Source organism: Equus przewalskii, chromosome 2 (assembly GCF_037783145.1).
Source record: "Equus przewalskii isolate Varuska chromosome 2, EquPr2, whole genome shotgun sequence".
NCBI classification, from domain to species: Eukaryota; Metazoa; Chordata; class Mammalia; order Perissodactyla; family Equidae; genus Equus; species Equus przewalskii.
The window spans coordinates 82,261,411-82,286,141 of NC_091832.1; the positions used below are offsets into that span (position 1 = coordinate 82,261,411).

At 39.2% G+C, this 24,731-nt stretch overlaps 1 protein-coding gene across 36 annotated transcripts in view; it reads left to right on the forward strand.

Annotated features, from left to right (window-relative positions):
* SH3D19 (SH3 domain containing 19) overlaps window positions 1-24,731 on the forward strand; it is a 163,089-nt gene that overhangs the window by 118,533 nt on the left and 19,825 nt on the right. For 14 of the 36 annotated variants that reach the window (XM_070611571.1, XM_070611574.1, XM_008526256.2 and 11 more), the window contains 8 exons: window positions 180-222; window positions 1,993-2,131; window positions 2,261-2,423; window positions 3,180-4,181; window positions 12,745-12,852; window positions 16,949-17,061; window positions 21,989-22,050; window positions 23,144-23,408. In XM_070611571.1, coding sequence (XP_070467672.1) covers window positions 180-222; window positions 1,993-2,131; window positions 2,261-2,423; window positions 3,180-4,181; window positions 12,745-12,852; window positions 16,949-17,061; window positions 21,989-22,050; window positions 23,144-23,408 — 1,895 coding nt within the window. Of the gene's footprint in view, window positions 1-179; window positions 223-1,977; window positions 2,132-2,260; window positions 2,424-3,179; window positions 4,182-12,744; window positions 12,853-16,948; window positions 17,062-21,988; window positions 22,051-23,143; window positions 23,409-24,731 lie in introns of all 36 variants that reach the window. The other 22 variants (XM_070611572.1, XM_070611573.1, XM_070611575.1 and 19 more) reach the window with 3 other exon arrangements.

Below are 24,731 nucleotides of genomic sequence, written 5' to 3' on the forward strand. Positions count from 1 at the left end.
TCTGTCATATAAAAAGATAATTTTGATTTGCTTTTCTACTTATGGATGTTAAAATTCATACATTCTATGTGATGTCAAGTATAAGTTAACTTTTTCTAATAGTGTACCCTATAAAAATTTAAGCCTGTGTAGAATGTACTTATTTTTTGTACTATACCAGTTTATTCTTTCTTCTCTAGCTTCTCGGACTTCTATTCAGAGTGAGCTTCATCGAGATAGGAGGTATGGTTATATTTATAACAGAGGGAATATATTCTGCTGATAATGAAATCAAATGTGTTATCAGTTAGTAAGTTAAATATTTCTCTTTCATAAGCAAGGTGTTACAGTATTTTGCCTCATCAGTACATTTCCTGAATTAATCTATAAGTTTGAATGATGAAGATTTTGCTTGAGATAAGAAGCAATATAAGCCTGAAAATGTTCCTTTGACAGTAATTATTTACTGAAGTCAATTTTAAAAATATTTATTAAGCAATTACTATATGTAAAGCAGTATTGTTGTAACTGCTTCAAAGAAATGCTTTGTACCTCCTAGCTACTTAGTAAATGTTGCATAGCTAAATGCATAGATGACAGGATAGAAAAGGGAATGGAAGGATAAAGAAAGGAAAAGAGTCAGGCTGGCTAGATAGCTGAATGGATAAATGGCTGGATGGGTGGTTGGAGAGAGGGAAGAAGGGGGTGGGGTGGAGGGAGTCACTGAATAGATAGAAGGAAGGACCAATAGACAGACAGACAGATGGTAGAATGGATGAAGTGTGGACAGGTGGATAAATGGATGGAATTTTATAAGACATGGTTCCTGCTTTCACCTTTCTTACAATGTAGTATAGAATAATGAAGAACAAGGACTTTAGAGTCAGACATAACCAAACACGAATCCTGACTTCACTACCTTCTCACTGTGTCAACTTGGGCAAGCTACTTAGCCTTTGTTAGCTTCTGCATCCCCCTGTATAAAATGGTGTTAATCATACCTACCTCATAAGGTTATCATAAGGATTAATGCATGTATGATGCTTAACAGTTCTTAACTAGTAACTCTAGTATTTAGTTAGATCACAGCTGTAAGCAGAGGTTCTTCGGTAATGCAGTTGTTTGATCAAAGAGCAGGTTCTACTGCTTCACAAGCTAGCATGAGAATGTGTGTATGGACTCAGTTTTGGTAATGGCAGTGCTTTTTTGTTTTTGTTTTCCATGGAGTGCTAGAGAACAGTAGAACAGATATCATCATCCCTATTTGTTAGATGAAAAAGCTGAGGCTCAGAGAAGTTGATTAATTTGCTCAGGGTCACACAGTTGGTGTTTGTTAAGAAATCAGATTGAAGATAAAATTAAAACATGAGACTGAAGAATCAGATTAAGAAAATGATGTGAGGAGCCACGCCTGAATCACTATGTCTCCTCAGTATTAAAGATTAATCATCAAATTCATACACAGACCTGACCGGGAATATACACACACACCTCAGGGTCCAGAAGTGAACATATAATCTCTAAACACTTAAAGATAACTTTGGATTGGGATGGAAATGGAGTGATGGGAAAGAGGATATTCTATTTACATGGCATCATTTCAGAGTATGTACTCTATAATAACAGAAAACTAAACTGTTCTGTTTGACCAGTCCACTTTTCTGCCTTCCAATTTATTTATGTTTGTGCTATTGGCTAGATAGCGGAGCCCTGGAATGAAGAGACTGGCCTTTCTTAGTCCTTATTCTCATCGACCACGGCAGAGTTAAGTTCAGGGTACATCTGTAACATTTTCAGCCACAGCTGTGGAGGATGGCTGTCATTTGCTCCCTGGAAGTATGCCTAGGTATCCTGTCAGAGACAGCCCAGGCCAGATAGGTCATTTCCGTGACTATGGTAGTTCTTAGGTAATTTTTTTGGGTGATAGTTGTTTTCATGAATCTTTGAACACTCGCAAATAGACAATAGCTTGTTACCAACCTGCAAAACCTCCCTGAGGCTTCTGTCTGCTAGGCGCCCGGAGATCACCATTGTGGCAGCTGAGCCGCTGAGGCCAGCCTCGTGGTTTCCAGGAGCCCCACCTCCAGGACTGGGGTTTGCCCCATCTTCTGCAGCACGCCGTTGGACGCCCAATGAGCTGGTCCCTGCTGAGGTGAATAAATATCACCTTATCTCTTTGCATTTTATTTGTAAAATGAAGTTCAAAAATAAGAACGGTGAAACTGTTAACATCTTGGCTATTGCCCATAGATGTCTAAAATCTTCATTCTTTATTTTGCAGCTCCCACCATCTTATGAACAAGTCATAAAAGAGATCAACCAAGTTCAAGTTAACACTACAAATAATAATAATGCTGCTGCAACTCCAAGGCGTACTATTACTTCTGCAACTCAGACTGACTTTTCAGAAGAAATAGACAACCACCTGCCTCAAAGTAACGCAAGTAATTTGTCCTCTGTAATTCTGACTTAGTTTTAGGGAAGCCGTCAGTAGGCTTCTAGCCTTTAAAATAATTTGCAATTTGTGCATAATTCATTGAGTTCTGCTTCCCAGTCAGTGTGATCACTCTGTACTTTCTTTATTTGTGTTTGCTGTGGTTATTATAATAATAGATCATTCTCATGAGCTGCAGCCCCCATCTCTTGGGCTCACCCTAGTTCATATCACAAAAACATCATCCTTTTAACTCATAGTTAGCATTACTGCTGATGCCCTTTATTCCCATAGAGAAAGATGTTATGTTTAGCCACTTAAACTTGATAGGATGCTAAAGGTGGTTGTCCTGTTAGGCTTTTAAAAAGCATTGTATTTGGATAACTTTGGAAAAGTAAAGCAAGAAATGTCAGAATCTTGACAAGAGAGAAATGGTTCCTGTGATAAGTCTACTGAGAATCAGGAATTTAATGGGGTTTTAAAATATTATATTGTGAATATTTCTTATATGAATAAATATAACTTGAAGAACACTCCTGCAGAAAGCTGAGTATAAACATTTCCCCATTGATTTTGGAAGTTCAATGGGGAAAAATGTGGAAGATTTTTACTTTGGAAAAGTAAAAAAAATTACTTTTTACTAATTAAGGAAACCAAAATCTCTTGGTATTGTACATGTATATTTTTAAAATCTGTGTATCTTCTATTATTTTTTCTTTTAAATTATAACATAGCAACTTCTTTTTGTTTGTCTTGGTCCTGTCAGCACTACAGGCCCCTCTCAAACCTCTCCAGCCTTCCCCAGCGGTCTCTGCCAGTGATCTGACAAATGTGGCGCCTTTAATAGTCTTTGATATTTCTGAAGAACAGAATTGTCTGGAAAACTCTGGTCCTACAAGATGTCCAGTGCCAAAACCAAGATCAAAAAGCAACCTCAGACCAGTAGCCAGAGATACTCACATTAAAAAGCAGAATCACCAGAAAATCAGCTCTGCGGCCACAGAAGAGGAGTCATCCCCAAGCCGGCCCCAGTCTCTGCTCGACAGTACCAACGACTTGGATAGTCAGGCAGTGATGAACATCATGAACACAGAACGAAGCCAAAATAGTATTGTTTCAAAGATCAAAGCATTTGAGGATCAGACAAATACAGAAACCTCGGGACTACCCAAGAAACCAGAAATTGCTCCCCGCACACTCCCCCCAAGGCCTGCTGTTTCCTCAGGGAAACCCTCTGTGGCTCCCAAACCAGCTGCTAACAGAGCTTCTGGAGAATGGGACTCCTGGACTGAAAACAGGCTCAAGGTGGCCTCCAGGGAAGGGCTCACCCCACACTCTCCACCGCAAGAAGCAGGGAGCATCCCAGTGACCAAACCTGAATTGCCAAAGAAACCAAATCCTGGCCTTATACGCAGTGTTACTCATGAGCTTCTGGGAGGAGGGCCCATGGCTGAGAGCCCTGATGGTGGGAAGAAAGCCCCAACTCCTGCTCCTCGGCCTTTGCTGCCGAAGAAATCTGTTTCCTCCGAAAACCCCACCTACCCTGCAGGTTTGCTGAAGCCAGTCACTGTTCCTCCCCGACTCTCAGTGGCATCACAAGCCAAAGCATTCAGGTCACTGGGAGAAGGACCCCCAGCCAGCCCCCCAGTTCCAGTTCTACCAAGCAAGCCCCCAGGGGACATCGACCTCATCAGTTTTGATGATGATGTTTTACCCACCCCATCTGGGAACCTGGTTGAAGACTATATGGGTTCAGAGACGGTTCTGGGTGAGTAAAAATCAGAAGCAGGGGGGGAATCTAAACTCACCATAGGGTATCTTGAAAGATACTTGCTGTTTTAGTTTCCAGTATATGTTACTGAGGTTTGTACATGTGCATGTGTGCACATGCATGTGTGTGTATAGAGACAGAGAGAAATACAGAAAGATTAAGAAACATGAAGCTGGGTGGGAGATGGAAACAGAGAGGAAGGGAAAACATGGGATCGGGAAGATGGAGACGGAGAAAGAGGGAGACATGCACATTGATTACTGTTACATGAGCCAGGAATAAGCAGACTGGGACTAGGGGCCAAACTAGATGAGAGGCTGGCTCCCTTACTCCGGTAGGTAGAGATTCACACATTAGGAGGACGCAGGGGGAATTCTTATAGATAAGTCATGCCGTGGCCCCGGAAGGACTCCTCAGATTGACCTGGCCCTGCTGGGAATGTCCGCAGAAGGGCCAGTCCTGGGGAGGACTCTGGCAAGAGCAATGCAAGGAGTGAGGACCCAGCCATGTGTTGCAAATCTTCCCTTGGGAATGCAAAGTTTTATAAATAAAATACAACACTTGTAAGTTTCCTGCCAAGAACAGGACAATTAAATTTCCCAAGAGGCAGAGAGTGTGTTTTCTTTCCTTACACTGTTCAGATAGAGGATGTGGTGGTAAAGCTTATCTTTGATTTGTCAAACTAAGCTGCTCTACTTATCATTGACAAGATTCCTTTTACTGCTCTTTACTTATTTGGGTAGAATTTGTGAACATGTAAGTTAAATAGTATTTTCAAAAGGTTAGCTGTCATCTTATAAATGTTTAACATGCATCAAAATGGTGTAGACTCTGATTCAAAACCAAATTCTGCACAGCACAAGTGTTGTTTAAATGATAGCAGAAACATATTTATTAAATGTCTATCATACACATAGTATTGTAACTGGCTATGGAGTACCTCTTATCCATAAGGAGTGGCAGGAAAAACATTAGAATATATTGAGCTTTTGCAGGGTTCCAAACCCTCTGGTGGATACTCAGACATACATTATTTAACTTAATACTTAGAGTAATCCTCTGCAACATATCATTGGCCTCAGTTTGCAGATGAAGAAAATAAGGCAGAGAGAGATCAATGTACAGTAACTTCCCAGTGTCATAAACACAATTTTCCGAGGCAGGATTCAAACTCAGTCTTTTTATTCTAAATCTAGTTTATTTTCATTATGTCATGTTGCCATCCCAACATTTTCATGAATCCTTAAACCAGGCAACACATTAAAAACTTTTCAAGTCTTTGTTACATCATTTTCTTTTTTAAACATTTTTGGTATTACAAGGTTCAAGGTAGGATAGGGATGGGTAAACCCAACAGCAGCAAATGGTTAAGGAGTGAAAACAGTTCAAGGCAAAGAAATATCACCTTTTGTAGAACCTGCTAGATTCTATGGGGATGGCAACTTGGTTAATAATTGCTGAGAATTTATTCTGTGTTATCAAGCAGATAATTACAGTCATTTTCAAAAAGGAAGGTCAATAGTATACATTCAATATGAATACAGTCTCATGCTTCATACTCAGCTTTTTCTGTTTCTTGATTTCTATCACTTCATTGCACAACGTTTAATTATTGGGACAGTCTTTAAGCAAAATATGTAATTTGCTTGCCCTACCTGACTTTAACCATTGCTCTTGACTGTGGAGTATTATTGAACTAAACACTTTATCTTCTTTCTAAACCTGCTGCTCTTCCTATATTCTGCACCTCACTAGTGATACCATCACACACCCAGCCTTCCCTGGAGAATCCTAGAGAGATACCCTTGAGTCTGCCTGTCATACAGTGGCTGGTTGTTTGGACTTGGAGTCAAACAGGCCGAGGTCCACCACTTAATTGCTCTGTGACCTTGGGCAGTACCTCTGTTTCCTCATCTATGAAACACAATAATAATATTCCTCCTAGAGGTATTGCAAAGGTTAAATGTGATTATGCAGGAAAGCCCTATCACATTGTCTGAAACATGCTAAGTGTTTGTTAAGTAGTAATTATTACTGTTACTTCTTGCCTTTCACATCCATTTAGTTACTAACTCCTTCTGGTTTTACCTTCTGAATAGTTCTTGAATCTTCCTCTCATTTCCATCTCTCCTGCTTTTGCCTCACTTTAGGCCTCTATTCCCAGATTAGTGCAGTTGTCTCCTAAATTGAGCCCCTGCATCTGCCTCACACCCATCATTGTCCATATTATGGCTACCCAAGAGATTGTTCTTTGGACCTTGTTGCTTCCCTGTTGCTTATTGACCTCCAGAGGCCTTCAGGATCACCTCTGAATTCCCCAACATAGAAAGAGATTTTCATTTGTTTATCTATTTGGGCTTTGTGACTTTTTGATGCTATATTAATAGCATTGTCTTTGTAAATAAAGGATTATATTCTGTTTGTGAAACCTTGCCTAATTGTCCTGGTATCAGCCAGAAAGTGGGAGAGGAACATAGGAGAAAGGAGAGAAACTCACAAATACTTTCTTTCTCTTTCTCATCCCTCAAAAATAAAGAAAATCTAATAAAATAGTTTTCATAAAGTGAAGTTCCCATATTAATCTCAGGAAATAGAGATCAGAAAATACCAAAGCTATGAAAACATTGTAAAGATTAGAAAAATTATTAAAGGAAAACTCATAAAACAGGCAATTTAATGGATTCATTTCTTGGGTAGAATGCCTTCCAGGTTAATGTAATGGAGCTGAGAAGCATTAGCAATTCCTCTTGACACCTTTACACATCATACCCAGTTGTCAAAAAAAGCAGAATGCTTCTGCTGTCAGCCCCATTACACAGACCAGAATAATAGTTTAGCAGCCAATTTTTTGCTATAACAGAACTCAAGGGAAAGAAATGACAGAATAGCAAGCCAAGGATGGTGAAACCAATTATGATGACAAGCATATTATTAGAGACAGGTAATGGGCAGAAAACTACATTATCATCAGTGTTTTTCTCAACCCGGTAATGAAGACCATGTGGATATAGGTGTAAAGGGGCCTGCTTGTTTGGCAGCAGGCGTAGAACAATTGGTGTTGGTGTGAGGGACTAGAAGGAGGGCAGAATAAATACTACAAATAAAAGTAAAAGAAAAATGCCGTTGACTTTCCTTAGATTTGGGCAGGAGATTCTTTTGGACATGCTCTGTGTTTTTCCTGTAGAAACAAGAGCAAACAGTCTGTGATAGAAAGAATTATGGCACTGCAGTTCCTAACCCTTTCTGGCTCACAGAACTCTGAGAATCTGATTAGCCTGTGAATCTTTTATCTCCCTTGAAAATAGCCCTTGGCTCATGGATGCACAATTGGTGGTACAATTTCCAGGGCTTTGAGGGCCTACTCTTGGACCCAGATTAAGGACTTTTACTATAGAATATTGGAAATAACCTTCAATGGACTGCTTAAATAAATGATGGTACATCCATACATTGGAGTATTATACGATAATTAAAAAAGAGGCAAACCATCTATTATCTCCCACTATGGACCAACCTCCAGGATACTATTAGGTGAAAAATGTAAGGTATGGATACTACTCATGGTATTTTAGCTACTATTGGTGTTGAAACACACATACACACAACTATGCAGTGTCTTTGAAAAGATGTATAAAAAGTTGGTTAACAAAGTTTATCTTTTATAAGGGAACTGGGTCGGCAGGAGAGAATGGGGGAACCTGGTTTTCAAATAGCTAAATATAAGCAGAAGAAGGATGAAAGAAACTGGGAGAGTTACTTCATGTCATCTTTGCTATGGAAAGAGAGCCGCCTTCCACACTGATCTTCAGCTTTGCGATGAGTAGAAGTTTTAAAAAATAATAAAATATGATTTTTCTAAGGTTATATTATTCGAGGTTACAAATAAAAGCTGATTATTATGAACTAATTATGTCTGTTAGACAAATCCAAAAATATATATCTGCATTATTTCTTATTAAATAGAATCACCTGGGTATAGTATCCAAAAAAAGAGTTTTATTTTTCTAGTTACTTTATGGAAACTTTTATGGCCATTATTGCCTTGAAAAAGCAACTAAAAGGACAAGAATTTTTGTTTTTTCCCCTTATTTTTAAGTGTTTTAGTTTGTTTGGCAGGAATGTTAATTCAGCTTAATCTTATAACTTTTCTTGTGATTAAATTTATCTTATTGGATTTATTTTCAGTTGCAAAGTAACATATATTTGCTGTAAGAAGTCAATACAGACATTTAGTAAAAGACAAAAAATTAATCTCTCTCCAGTCCATCTAAATCCCCCAAGTAACCACTGTGAGCAGTGTGTCTGTAGCCTTCTGTGTCTTTGGACATTCCAAACCAAAGCTTACAAATATGTACACATGCCTGTACTTTTTCCTGCTTTTTACAAACGTTTTTATCATGCTGTACCCTTTACTGAGCAGCTTGCTGTTTTCACTTAACAGTGTGATCTGTGGACTTCTCTCCAGGCCAGTAGATCTAACTCCTTGTTTCCTTACACCTGTCTAATATTCCCTAGTGTGTGTGTGTCATTGTTGACCCACCATTGCCCTATTTATGGACATTCAGGTTGTTGCATTTGTTTTGAATTTTTTAGCTTTTTTTTTTTCACTGCTACCAAAAATGCTGCCGTAGACAGTCTCCTAAACATTTTCACTTCTACCGGTGCTTTTATTTCTCACGACTGGATTTCCAAATGTAGGACTTCTGGGTCAAAGGTTATGGACTTTAAATATTTTAATAGTACCAGTGATCCAGTTTCCTACCTGGCAGTGCCTGGAGTTCTCAAACGTGAGGTACCAGCCTCGCTGTAGATGTTGCTCACTTATATTTCTGTTGGAAAAAAAATACCGCTCTGATGAAAAGACGTAAAAAGTAAACTTCGTACTGTGTAGCTAGAGAGACTCGTACACGATCATCAAGATGAAAAACAGGCCTCTGGCTCCACCTTCTCACTGAAGTGCTGCTGCCTGTCCTCCCCACTCATCTGCACGCCTGGTCTGGATTACAGCCCGGGCCAGCATGCAGACAGAGGCAGATGCCGAGCTCACTGACTCAGTGAGCACAGCTGGGGTAGGTCATTAGACAGACCCACTCCTGCCAAACAGCCCGCAGTGCTGGAACACTAAGACTTCCTTGCTTCACTGTATTGAGAAAGAAATTTTTTTCCAGAGACATGTATAGTAGACTAATTACACATGATGTGAGTGCCGGTTATTAAAGAACAGCTAACAATATTAAAAATAAAGACCAAAAAAGAGAGAAAGAGAGTGGATAGCTAGGACACTTTGAATACTTTGTATTTAAGTTGTATCTATGCTACTTCAATGTAAATCCTTCCGAGTAAAAAAAAAAAAGATGTCTGGACTCTTTAATGCGACAGGTGAGATCGCTGCGCAGTGTGTGGCATTGGGGGCAGGGTTCCCTGTGGCCAGTCCTCCAACAGCAAGCACATGCTGGGTGCCCCTTGTGCCCAGCCCTGCAAGGGCACTGTCTGGCCTCTTTTCTCCTTTCCCCGCCCCCGTTATTGGTGCCCTCGCTCCTGGAATGTGAGAGTGTAGGTGGTATACTGGCCCGGAATTTAATATGAGTTGGGAAACAATTGAAGTCATTCTATGCTCAAGATTTTCTTCCGCCTCCACACCCACCCAAAGAAATCAGCTAAAACCCAGCAGATTATAGGCACCAAAAGCAGCTGTTAAAGCAGAATGCTGCTTGAAAGGTAGAACACAGTGCACTACCATGATCAGCCTTAATCCTTGTCTTGAATTTTTGGTCCTTTTCCCAGCAGAAAACAGAGCCCTGAAAGAACAGGATATTACAACAAGATTGAGGGGAGGGAGCATGGTCAAGTTCCTAAGCAGTCAGGTGTCTGCAGCAGCAGCGGGAAAGAAGGTGGCTCCTTGGAGGTCAGTAGGTTCCAACGAGGACAGAGCAGAGGCAATGGCAGGGGGGAGAGAGATGAACAGAAGGGAAAGATGCGTGAAGCAGAAAGATACTATGTTTCTGTGTTTGAATAAAATGTATGTCGAGATTACATGGAGTCTTCAGATTCTTTCGTTTTAGTTAACATTACTCAGAACAGGTGAACCATTTGGGGAGTTCAGATTCCAGTAATATTTGCAATAATGGGCTTTAATACAAGTATACCTACCCCTTTTTATCCATTGGCACTGCTGTTTCTTAAAGACCTGATGAATGTTATTCAAGTTGGAAGAGTTACTAGAATATGGAAAATCCACTTGTTGGAGAGATGGTCGTGGAGCCCTCCCATTCCTTGCCCCCTGCACTTGTTTCATGCTGCACCCTCTTCCCTTCTGCCCACACCTGAACTTCCTCACCTTGCTCTACTTTTTCCTTTTCTCAATAGTATGTCTCACCTTCTAATATACCCCCTGAATTACTTATCTATTATGTTTATTGTCTCCATCTCCCTACTGGAAGGTAAGTGCCATAAGGGCAGAATTCTCTGCTTTGTTCGCTGAAGTTTCCCAGCGCTTAGAATAGTATTTGATGTGTAGCAGGCACTCAGTCAATACTGAATGAACAAAAGTGAAAAAGGAAATTACAAAGAAGTGGATATAAAATGATCCTGATTTTCATTTTTCAAAATACCTACATAATAATACATGTAATATAGGGGGAAAAATCTGTAGACAGATACACCAGGTTTTAGCTAATAATTATCGCTGGAGGGATGGGATTACAGGAGATTCCTATTATATATTTCTTAATGTTTCCCATTTTTACAATAAATATTACTTTTGAGGTAAAAAATAATGTTATAAAAAAATAAGGAATTAAAGAATTTGGTTAGACCTAAAAGAAGCAGCTTTGTTTATTTGTTTTGTGAAGACATAGGTTACAATGGAAGAAACTTATATTATTACAGGAGCCTTTTTTTTTTTTAAGTTTGGTATTGTTTTGATAATTTTGAGTTGGTTTTTTGAACTTAGACAAGACTTACCTCACTTGCGAGTTGATAGACAGGTTTCCATAGAGGGCTCATCTAGGGTTTTTTTCTCAGTAACCTAACAATAATTCTAGCATGCCACCCGGGGGGCCTTCTTAGGTGGTAGATAATAAACTCAAAATAGGATTGTACTGTACCGTCTTATCTCCCCACCCAGCAGTGTTACTGGCATATGATAGACATAGTATATGAGCAAGTGACTAGTGAGTGAGTGATGCCTCTGGTAGGATATGTGATTGTGGGCTTGCCTGAGAGCTGGTTGGAAGGGAAGGGGAGGTATCAGGGAACTGAAAGGCCTTCTTATCCTTAGCTCAGCTCTTCATATATCCTGAAAAGAGCTGGTCAGCAAAAGGTACTTACTGAACTGTAGCTTCTAACAGGCAGAACATGAGTGCTGTTCATCATGGGAGCCATGAACGCATTGTTGTACAGGGAGTATCTCCTTACAGGGAAGATCTGTGGAACAGGTACAGAATTACAGCATGTACTCATTCTGTGTTTTGTTGACTAAAGGCAAAGGTGGCCTCCTGAGATCCTGTGTGCTATATAGGGTATCCATTATACAGCATTTTATTTTATTTTACTAATCTGATTATTTTCAGATTTCTCATCTTTTAAAAATTTTATGGGGCCAGCCCCAGTGGCCTAGTGGTTAAGTTCAGCATGTTCCACTTTGGCGATCTAGGTTCAGTTCCCAGGCGTGGACCTACGCCACTCATCTGTCAGTGACCATGCTGTGGCGGCAGCTCACATACAAAAAGAAGATTGGCAGTGGATGTTAGCTCAAGGCAAATCTTCCTCAGCAAAAAAAAAAAAAAATTATGGTCATTTTTCCAAACTACTGAAAAGAGCATTTACATTAAAGAAAAAAGGACTTATTTCTTTCATGAAAAATTGGGTGGTTATGCATTTGTTTAAAATACTTACTCTTAGTATATACTGTCCATTTTAAATGAATCAGTTAAGATGGAGAAATGCTGAGTCACATATCCTTGCCCCAAAATTAAATATTTAAAGGGAGATGTGTTATTTTATTTCCAGGATAAAACATTTTTCATTTCCATGTTACTGAAATGTAGTTTTACTAAACTACTAAATTCGAGACTGCTGAGCACCCACCCTGTGCCAAGCACGGTGCTGGGGAGGATGAGGGCCCTTGATGAGCCCTGGGGATAAGTTTTCCAGTCCAGGCACAGGAGTGTCGTGGAGAAGAGGCCTTCCTTGCTGGATCTGGGATCTGGGAAGCTTCACAACAGGGGGGAAATTGACTCCTCCTTTCAATTGCCCCTCATTTTCAGGCAGACACTTATGAAATGATTACATTCCCATGAAAGATAGCTTTTACATAATTCAGGATTGTACTGCGTCTCTCTCAGAGAGGAAGAAAAGCCATATGAATTATTTACAGACCGCCGAGTTATTTCCTTTCATGAGCTCCGACTCTGTTTTTGTCTCTGCAAACTGAGATTTTGTTTATCCGTGAACAGTTTTCCCTGGGGCATGAAAAATATGACTCTTTAATTATGAATGAGGTTTTTTGTTTGAGTCCGTGTTAACTAAAACACACAAAATAAACTGTGTTTTTCATTAGATCCCTTTCAGCTCCCCACAAAAACAGAACCAACAAAAGAACGAGCAGTGCAACCAGCGCCCACCAGGAAGCCCACTGTGATTCGAATTCCAGCCAAACCAGGAAAATGTAAGCACTTCTCTGCCTTCTTTATTCGCCTCTCTGAGCGCCTGGGGGAAATGTATGCTAATTTATCGACTACTTTTGAACTTACGTGTAATCATCCATTTGTTATTATTATAGTCAAAGACATTTAAAAGCAAGTTGTTTTTTCGTAATTCTTTAGACAATTAGTACAGTAAATTTGGATTTCAGTTGTCTTTAGGCAGAGAGAATAGAAGGAGACTGAAAATCATAATAATGTGGTATCCTGTGTTAGTGCCTCTAGGAAAGATGGTAGGAAAGTAATTGAAACTGACAGCAGATGAAGTTGTATATGTCTATCAGGAGTATATTATTTCAATCTGCATAATCTGCGGACCGCTATGTGTGAATTGTGTGAAGAGTGGTAACCACATGTTACAAAAACATGTAACAATGTATAAAAATATTTTTTAAATTAGTGTAACACTATATTCCTCTATACTTCTTTACTTGATTTTTTTTAATGGTGCAATAAATGAAATTTTTTATGAGCTTTAATAAGTACTGCAAAGATATCTGATATTTATTGTAAGAGAGAAGCCAAGAGAGCCAGAACTATTTATTTTAGACCCCAGAGATTATTAAAAAGTGTGAGTCAAAGCATGTGTGTGTATATGCATGTGTGTATGCATGAGCATGCAGTGGGTTCCAGAGCAGTTCCTGGCATTGCTTAGAGTGATCACACAGCTTTCCCTGTGAGCCTCTGCTTCATTTCCTTTCATTCAATGCTTTTGCATGGCCCAGATGCATCTTTGCCTTTGTCTAACAAGAGATTCCGCCATTCCATTCCTCCTAACAGCAGAGCAAGTGTCCAAGTCCTTCGCCTATAGCATCCCAGGATTACATTGCAGGCATACCCTGGAATGCCATGAAACCTCTTAAGTTTAGGGGTTTGGTTTCCCTACAAGATACTACCCAGAAGGATCCCACTGGGTTTAGTCTCTTGATGGTTTTGTTATTAACTGATGGCTTTAAGCCAAGTATCAAGAAGATTGAACTGAGTTGCTATGAAGAATGAGGAGAAAAAGTCAAGGGTACCAAATTCTGGTGCTTTCTAGCTTCTTAGGAGGTTATATGGTAGTGTTAGATTAAAGAACTTGTGGTGTATTTCTTTTCACAACATTATATAGCCCGCAAATCAGTGAAATGATAGCTCATTGGGTTGTTTGCCTGCTTGCTCTTTCCTTGTTAAATGTATTCTGGATTAAAACAGGCATAGTGAGATATAATGGTGATAAACATTGCCTGAAGCTCATGTGGGTTTTAAGTAATACAACTTTTATAACTAACTTTATTCTTCTTCTTGTGCCAGGGTCCCCAAGACCCCCAGGTTTGATGACTCACTAGGAGGACTCACGGGACTTAGCATATAGTTGTGTTCACGGCTGTGATTTATTTCAGCAAAAGTATACGAAGAAAAATCAGCAGAGGTGCATGAGGCGAGGTCTGGAGGAAACCTGGACCAGCATCTGGGCCTCCTTTCCCAGCAGGGTCCCAGAGGGAGGACTTAACTCGCCCAGGAACCAGTTGTGACAACATGTGTGAATTGTTGTCAACCAGGGAAGCTCATTAGAGACTCAGTGCCCAGGGTTTTTAGTGGGGGCTGGTCACATAGGCACCTCATGTGCCAAAATTCAAGACTTCTAGAAGGAAATCAGGTGTTCAGCATAAACCATATTCTTTTGTTTTATCAGTTCTGGGAATAGTGGGAATCTTCCTGAAGGCCAAGTTTCCAGATGCCAACAAGGACAAGTCTTGTAAGCAGGCCTGTCTAAGGATAAGCGGTCTCAGGCCTGCTATGTCTACTCTTTTCTGCACACTTATAAATTGGATTAATAGTCCTGAAATCCTAAAAAGGATATATTGAGGAAGCACCTTTATTTATTATCCTGACAAAGGTTCAGGAACTATTAGAAAGTTGAATTCTGTACTGCTATATGTGAGAGAAATAAAGTGCCAGTTTCTGGAGAGTTATTTCTGTTTATATCAAAAACCAGTTCCCTGGAATTTTATTATTTCAATTATTGAGCAATGCATATATGCTGTACAGAAAAAAAAGTAAGCCTTTTGGTGTCTGAAGAACTTGGAAGGGACAAAGGAAGAAAGGAGCAGCTTTGTGGTACAAACCTCTTTGCTTTTCTTTGAACCTGTCAGCTCCTTCATCTCGGGACTTGTTTCTTCAGACTAGGATGTCCTTTTCCAGGATATCTGCTTGGCTGCCTCCTTCACCATTCCTTCAGGTCTTCGCTCAAATGCCACTTTTCTGTTAAGACCTCCACTGACCACATTATTTGAAATTGGAAATCTCCATCTTCCCCACACACCCACAGTGGTTAATCCCTATGTCCCTTTCTGCCAGTAAACTATCTCCTCTCTACTTTCGTATTATTACCACTTTGTACCCCTAGTTGTTTGTCATGACGGTATTATATCCAAATGATTCATGTTTCCTTGTAAGAATAAGGAACCTGCAGCACAGAGAAAGTCTTCAAGATGGCCACTGAGATGGAATGTTCCTGTTTGTGTCTGTATTCCCAGAGCAGGCCTGCCTCTCACTAAGAAGGCTTGCCTGTCTCTAAATCATTGGTTTCCTAGTAGCCTGCGTGAGTATTTTCCTCCTTTTGAGAGTGCTTTCCTGTCTGTGGATAAAACGGGAACCATTTTCCTCCTTTTGAGAGTGCTTTCCTGTCTGTGGATAAAACGGGAACCTGACAACTCATCCTCTTGTTACAGGTTTTTCATGTGAAATGGAAGCAGAGTGTGTTCATTTGAAAGAATGAGAAAAATTCCCATCTCCTTTAAATGCCTAAAAGTGTGTAGAAGGCGGCTTTCGCCTCTTTTAGTATGCCACAATCATCCTCTCTCCAAGTGCATTTGCACACAGATTTTAATTAGCTGTCACTAATTAAATCTAGCCATCTGTGGAGTTTTTTTGTTGTTGTTTATTTTAATAAGTTGAGGGTGCACTATCACTGAGTTAAGGATGTAGTTTGGATGTAAAGATATTGTTTGTTAAATTGAGGGCAGTGAAGTCCATTAATCTGAAGCAAATGAATTAGAAAACACATTTAATTATTTGGATGGGGGAGGGTTGGATATACCACCTATTAAGAAGCAGCATGCCTTATGTGATAAGCTTTACTTGGTTCCTTAGGAAAATGGCTATCATAAAAGATCCATACAGAGAATAGGTAGCTGAGCAAATGAGAAAGAATTCCCAGTTAACCTCAGAAATGTGATGGGTTAGTAGACATTAGTTAATTTTACTGACTGTTTTCTAGAAAGTAAAAGTAATCCTAAATAATTACCACAGCAGCCAGCATTTTTGAGAACCTTCTATGTGCCAGGCATTAAGTTAAGGCATTAAGTTAACTCATTATAAATGAGTTTGGGGTTCAAAACCCTGGATCTGACAATTACTAGCATTAAGATCTTGGATAGCTCATTTATTTTCTTCTCAGCTTCATCTGTCTCTTCATCTATAAAATGAATAGGATATTTATTGTCAGATTCTTCATCTGTAAAATGAGTAGGATGTTATCTAGCACTGTAGTGCTGTCCAATAGGACTTTCTGCAAAGATGGAAATGCCCAATATGGTAGTCACTAGCCACATGTGTCTATGGTGCACTTGAGATGTGGCTAGCGCAACTGAGGAACAGAAATTTTAATTTTATTTAATTTTAATTAATTAAGATTTAAGTTTAGATTGCCACACGTGGCTACTAGCTGGTGGACTGTGCAGATCTGGCACATAGATAGATGTTGGTTGGAGAAATGTATATAAATAAAGTGCTTTAACTTAATGCCTGGCACATAGAAGGTTCTTAAAAATGCTGGCTGCTGTTGTAATTATTTAGGATTACTTTTCCTTTCTAGAAAACAGTCAGTAAAATTAACTGCATACTAACCCATCACATTTCTGAGGTTAACTGGGAATTCTTTCTCATTTGGTTAGCTATCTATTCTTTGTATGGATCTTTTATGATAGCCATTTTCCTAAGGAACCAAGTTGCAATCACTTCATCCTTTGGAATCCCCAAAGACTAGAAATTACTGATGAATTACTACTATTTTTCTAGGTTTACATGAGGATCCACAAAGCCCACCTCCTCTACCTTCTGAAAAACCTATTGGAAACACTTACAGTACAGGATCTGGAAAACTCAGTAATGTAGACAGAAATAGAAACTTGGTAAGTCGTTATTATAGATTGCCTTAGGTCGAAGACCAAGCTATGCACTAATTCTAAATGCTCAACTAATGTCTTAATTATTTTACTGTTGGTCAGATTTAAAAATACCTTTATTAGAAACCAATTTCTAAGTCCCATTTAATGTGATGTTCAATATTTAAAAAATCCCTGTAGAACAAAAGAATTTGGCCACTTCATTGTACTTCATCATGAAATAATTTGTCCTGTACTGATATAATGGCATTGTCTTTTAAATGGCACTAATAATGAGGAAGTTACTGAAAATCTCTAAAAGTCTTTAACATTTGTGGAAATAGATTTGGTTCAATTATCAGTTTTTATTTAAAATAGCCAATTAGTGACATAATTTTAAGATAGTTACCATAAGAATTTGTTAATCTGAAATTTAGGGAAAAATTATTTTTTTATTTAAAATAATAGAGCTTTACCATTTACTTGTTAACAGATGGTGGTCAAAGAGTTTTAAATACATATATATATATATATATATATATATATATGTATTTTTTTTTTTGCTTTCAACCTCAATACCATCCTTTTTGAAATTCCCATAGGATAGATTGTCTTTAAGGTTTGTTTCAAAAGAAACCAATTCTTAAAGTCTGAATCAAATTTTCAGTTAAAATTTCATAATAGTTTTACATTGTGTATTAACTATGCTTTTTATACATGCAAACTCATCTAATCATCTAGTGAAGAGAAATTGCTTTGAAGGAGACATTAAATTGAATTAGCCAATATCAAGTTAATGAGATTTTCCTATAAGCTGAATTAAAATTTAGTGATCACTTGCATTTTCAAAGTACTTGGTAATAAATTTTTATTAAAACTGGGCCAAGAAAGCCCAAAAGAAGAAGACGATAGGGCCCCTACCATACTGTTGTTGAGTAGGAAAACCCCATATTTCCATGAGAGAACAGTTACTTGAAGAGATTCGTGGCTTCTACTCTAAAGGGTTGTAAAAGAGAGTGAGAGGATGATGAGTAGGCATGTATTACATTCATTAAGTCATATAATGGGCTTTGTAAACCACAAAGGTCTATTAAAATACTGTGTATTATTACATTTGGTATTAAGCAGTCCACAAAGCAACTCCCCCATTTTAGAAAAACAAGAAAAGGAAGGTAGAATAAACTAAAGCATCTGGAGAGGTACTATATTCATAATTGTTTGTACCTCACGTGAACAACATGAGGAAAATCCTGTCCTACACTGTTTACGAAGGGAGGGGGGTCAAAGCATTCTGTGCTAAACTGTAATAAATACATATCATAATAGACACACTGGGTCTGAAGGAAGAAGAGATGAGAAACAGACCACAAGTTAAATGATTTGGCTGAAGTCACACATACAGATTTCCAGGGCCAGAAAGTCAAATCTATGCCTGAGAAATTCCTTTTGTTTGAAAGTGACAGTTACTGAATGAATTTCAGACCAGAGCATAAAGGCTTCTGGTGTGGGTGAGGATCTCTAGAAAGAATATTTCACCAGTGTAATGACCACAAGGATAGGCATGGTCTTTGCCAACTGTGTCTTCTGATGAGGCACAGGACAAAAACCTCTACTCTTTCTCCTGCCTTGAGTGCTGGAGAACTTTCCATCTCAGGACAAGATGGCTGTAGTTGTGAAATCTCACTTTCTTCGCTTAAATGATAAAGAACATCAGGAGCCACTGGAGCCATTCAGTCAGCAGGAGCAGACGCTTCTTTTTTTTTTTTTTTTTTGAGGAAGATTATCCCTGAGCTAACATCTGCTGCCAATCCTCCTCTTTTTGCTAAGGAAGACTGGCCCTGAACTAACATCTGTGCCCATCTTCCTCTATTTTATATGTGGGATGCCTACCACAGCATGGCTTGCCAAGTGGTGCCATGTCCGCACCTGGGATCCGAACCGGCAAACCCCAGGCCACTGAAGTGGAACATGTGCACTTAACTGCTGTGCCACCAGGCCGGCCCCAGGAGCAGACACTTCTGTGTGCCGTATTGTCCACTGTGGGAACCCAAGGCTGCCAAAGCCAAGCACAAAGGCTGCCAGGCAGTACAGGAGGAGAGTCAGGAGACACTGCCAAGTATGTATAAGGAATCAAGGCTATAGCACAGAAGCTGGGTATTGAATTCAGGACATAAGAAGTGGTACCAGTTCTTGGAGAAAGAACAGAAGAAACATCTGTAGAGGCTGCTCAGTAATTCCTACAGACAAGAATGTGGTCCTGGAAGAAATATCTGTCTTGAAAATACAGCAAAAAACTGAGGAATTATTTTGAAATTAGAATATAAGAAACCATTCCAGAGCCGGCCCTGATGGCCTAGCAGTTAAAGTTCAGCACACACTGCTTCAGCGGCCTGGGTTCGGTTCCCGGGTGTGGAACTACACCACTTGTCTGTCAGTAGCCATGCTGTGGCAGTGGCTCACATCAAAAAACCAGAATTTACAACTATACACAACTATGTACTGGGGCTTCGGTGGGGTAGGGGGAAAGAAGAAAAAAGGAGGAAGATTGGGAACAGATGTTAGCCTGGGGTGATTCTTCCCTTGTGAAAAAAAAAAAGAAAGAAACCATTCCAAAACAGATGAACAAAGAGACGGCATCTGTAGGGACAGTACAAGCAGAAAACCCAACTTCACCAGGAACTAAAATGTGTATCCAAACATATCAAAAGCCAAAGTTCAGGGATGTCAAAGCTAGAGAAAAACTACAAAAAGCAGTTGCAGAGAGGGTCTAGTTATGTGTGGAATATCGAAGAGGAGGAAATCCCTAATCAGTGATCTTCCAAAGACTGTCGGCAGAACCTGTGCACAAACCTGGACTTGAGCAAACGCTAAGACAGTTGCTTCTGCAGGAACCAATCTCTTGTTCTCAGTTTTTGAAGTGTGTCAGATAAAGCAGGGCCTTCCAGAGCATGCCTAACATTCCTGGCCGATTTGAGTATACTGCCTTTTTGTTTTTCTGGTTTAAAATCTGCTCATTGTAGAAAGTTGGGAAATTAAAAAGATATGTAAGATTCCCCATAAAAATAACACTACTTAGAGAACACTACTTATTTAATTATTAAGGTATCTAACAACTATAGTTTTGAGAAAAGCGATAAAAGTTCCTGTCTATCTGCTAGAATGTTTTTCCATGTGTTTGTTTGTTTTAATTTTAGAGATGGCCAAAGAAATAAATGAGTTTTTCAAGTATCGTAGCGGTATTTGTCAAGGGGAAATATAGGCAACAGCATTATTTGTAAGGCATAGATTATAGTCTAGAATATTGCAGGGTTTATGAGCTGGTGACTTGCTACATTAACTGAACTCATTAGTGAAACCAAGTTTTAAGGGCAAGATTAAATTCTTTTTAAAAATAGGATTTTAAAACATTGAAACATTTTAAATGATTGCAATTATAGGCAATTAATCATTTGGTATTTAAGGAAAAGTTGTAAATATTCAGTTTGAATTAAAAGCCATGGAAGTGAGTTTTGACTCATTGATAAGATGAGAAGGAGGGAAGCAGTCTGAAGTAGCCCAGAGATTCCCAAGCTACAGTTAAACCTCCTTTATAAAAAAAAAAAAACGGCAGTGTAATTGTAAAGGGCTGGCATTTTTCCCGTCATGACGTCTTGAAGAAATGTTATTTTCTGGATGTCACTGTTGGGGGCTTAGAAAGCAGAATGGTGAGAAAAAGGAGACTCAGGATTAGCAGAATTTAGTGAGAGTTTTCCCTACAAAAGCAGAAGTTTTGGCTTTGGGATCCTTTAACTTTTCATTCAACAGAAGATCTGAAAATATTTTCCGTGTATTATACTCACTTCCCAAACCTTGGGCTATAACGTGTTCAGAAGATCTATTTAAAAGGCACAGTTTGAATCCCTTCCCCTGGAGAAATCTTCCTACTGGTCTCCACACTTCCAACTTCTCTCATCTGCTATTAGGCTAAAACATTCTAACTCTACCAATCTTTTTTTGTGGCACCTGAGCTAGCATCTGATGCCAATCTTTTTTTTTTAACTTTTGCTGCTTCTCCCCAAAGCCCCTCAGTACGTAGTTGTATGTTCTAATGTAGGTCCTTCTGGTTGTGCTATATGGGATGCCGCCTCAGCATGGCCTGATGAGTGGTAATAGGTCTGCGCCCAGGATCCGAACTGGCAAAACCGTCGGCCGCCGAAGTGAAGCATGCAAACTTAACCACTTGGCCACAGGCTGGCCCCCTAACTCTACCAATCTTTTGTTTTTCACTTTATCCTTCTTTACTCTTTCCTACAAAACTCTTAGCTCGTCTAACCCCTTTGCTGTAGTGGTACAAGCTCTCTGCTTTCTTGGGCTCTTTGTAATCCTCTTCACATGCCTTCTTTTCAGGCCATCCTTAAGCTGCTTATATGTTCCCACCCCCTTCTGGTTCAAAACCCACTGCACAATGTATAAACCATTCAGTGATGAGAGATCTGCCTGTTTGAAGCAAAACAAACTAATCACCTCCTCACTTATTATGTGTTTAAAGTTAGGAGCAGCATACATCTTATGTGTTGTCATAGGAAAAATAAAGGCCATATATTTTTTTAATGCCCTACAGTGGCTGCTTAAATTGCTACTGTGTAAGCTATCATGATTTAGACATCGTCCTTAATACCTCACGAACTGCTGGGTGCATAACCATACAGTGGAATTGGATAGGCTGTTGTTGGTCCACAACAGCAGAGCCCCTGGTCTCCTCCTCTCTGTTTTCACTTGTTTTAGGACACGGGCAATTTAGGTAGGAGCAAGTAATGAGTTAACATGGCTTAAGACTAAAAGCTCTTTTAAGCTACTTTCTGTGACTCAGCTGATTTCCACCTATAGATCCAGCCAAAAAGTTGTCCATAATTCCTCTTGACAAGCTCTTGTTTCAGATTCACCTTCACTAAAAAGCATCCTCTGATACTTGCAGGAATCCGACCACACTGGTCAAACAGGAGGCTCTGTGCGGGGACCCCCCAGGCTGCCACCAAGGTGAGTCAGTGGGAAAGCTTAAAAACTACTCACTCAGAGACTGGACTCTCTTTTCTGTCACCAAAACTGAGTGTTGTTGGCCTTAGATCTTCTTTTAGAGATACATTAAACTCATGAATTCACCCAGGCCACTAGCCTACAGCCTGCTTCTGACAGAAAGTTGTAAGAATCTCTGCTCCTTTGTTCTTTTAACGCAATCCAGAAACTCCCAGAGCACAAATATGAATCTCTATTATTTTTCCTCAGACAAATGAATGAGACTCCTTTCTAAACCTAAAACAATTCCTCTTCAGGAATGAATACACATACACACACATGCGTGCGCACACACACACACTCACACTCACACTCTTTCCGTCTCTCTCTCTCTCCCTCCCCTCATTATGAGAAACCAGGCTGGTTTTTGGCATTTCCAAAAGGAGACACAGGTTTTTGAGCGCAGAGGTTATCTGCCCTCCTGAATTCCAGGGCCATTGGAACAGAAAGCTGTGATGCTATCAGAAGATGTTACTAGGTTGGAAATTATTTTTATCATAGGAATTAAGGAACGGCTTTCAGATTAATAGTTGTTCTATCCCATTTTCAGAACTTGCTTTCTTTATATTAATGTAAATTAGAGTTTTAATAATAATTCCTCTAACACAAGTATTAGGGGAGTTTGATGTTCCTTTTCTAATCGTGTATAAGCCCCCATCACATATACCTGCTGTCTTATTATAATTTTTTCTTCTCAGACTTTGGAAGAAAGTGCTTAGTGTTCTGAAACAGTTATGGTGTGTTTAAGAGCAAATGGGGCCTTAGAGAGCTCATGATAGTAAATGCTTGTTTGTCTTGAACTAATGAATCTCTAGTGCAAGATAAGAGGGAGCTGGAACATCATGGCATTTCCTCTAATAATATAATGTTTAATGCAGCAGTCATTTGTTGAAAAAGAGCATACCGTGCATGTTTCAATAAATTGTGTTACACTAGCAGAAAGCTCTGTGTGTGTGTGTGTGAGAGAGAGAGAGAGAGAAAGTGAGAGAGTGAGAAAGGACAAAACAGAACCTAATATTGACAAACACTGACTCACAGCTACCGCACTGGCTTTCAGACCTGCAAATGGAAAAGCTATACCAGCTCGACAGCCTCCTCCCAAAGGGGCCCCTGAGAGACCACCTCCCCCCAAACTTTCTGCAACCAGAACATCAAGTAAAAAACTACCTTTTAATCGGTCTTCTTCTGACATGGATCTTCAGAAAAAACAAAGTAACTTGGCATCTGGACTCTCAAAAGCCAAGAGTCAAGTCTTTAAAAATCAAGAGCCGGTGCTGCCCCCTCGCCCCAAACCAGGACACCCTCTCTACAGGAAATACATGGTAAATTTAGCTTTTAAAAATGTTTGTGGTCAAGAGGTTTCTTCTAAAGTATATATAAGATCCATTAGTCCCTAGAAAAAGATCATGAGACAAATGTGGAACTACCCCTTGATGCTAAGAGAGCTTTAGATAAGTAGGCCATAATAAAACCTAGGTCTTTAATAAACACCATATGATTTCACTCATATGTGGAATATGAAAAAACACATGGGCAAAGGGAACAGTTCAGTGGTTACCAGGGGATGGGGGGTGGGGTGTGGGCACAGGGGCCGAAGGGGAGCACCTATGTGGTAACAGACAAGAAATAACGTATAACTGAAATCTCACATTGATGTAAACTATTATGAACTAAAAAAAAATTTATCTTCAAACTCTTAAAAAAAACCCAAAAACACCTAGGTCTTTAAAGCAGGGTTTTATTATTAGGAGAAATATAGGAAAAGGAAGCAGGGCAGACAGAATTGTGACTTGCTGTCTGGCTTGACCAAACAGAAACACTGAAAAACCTCACCCAGTAGATTTACTGATGGGAGTAACTGTGACAGATATTATAGTTTATATCTTAATATAGTTTATATTTTATAGCTACCTTGCCCACAGAGTAAAATTTAAAATGAAGTAGAAAGAAAGTTCTTGTTAAGATGGATGGTTTGGCCCTCATTTTTCCCTCTTCTTGGTCCATTTAATAGTTACCAGTTAGAAGTTTTCATCAATAATTATTAATTTTGTTCTCTTTGAATGTTTTTCTCATCATATGACCTTAAACCTTTGTCTCCATTTCCCACATTTGAAAGCAGAGTGGATGTGCTCTCTCTACTTTGGTCAGGTTAACCTGATAAAATCTAGAACAAATAAAAATGATAAGGATAGCAGGACCGTGTGCAGTTTTTAAACAGTTGTATAGCAGTAGCTCTTAATGAGAACAGTAATTGATAATTTTATATTGTTCTACAATTCCGTCATTGAGCCAGAAATTTTCTCTTAAGCCATTTCAGATTTTTTAAATTCTCCTAAAAGAAGGGTATAGACAGATAAGAAGGAGGTAGTATGTTCATGTATATTCGCATTTATTTAAACTGATGAAATTTTAATTGCTAAAACCCAATTCTTTGGGCTATGTTACTTAAAAATAATAAATAAATAAAAACAGTGGCTGATGTGTTGAGTAGTTATTATGATCCAGGCATTGTTCAAAGCACTTTATATATATTAAATAACTCATTTATTCCTCATACAAACCCTGTGAAGTAGATATTATTTCTGTCTCTATTATACAAATGAGGAGGATACAACACAGAGATTAAGTTATGGTCCAGGGTCACA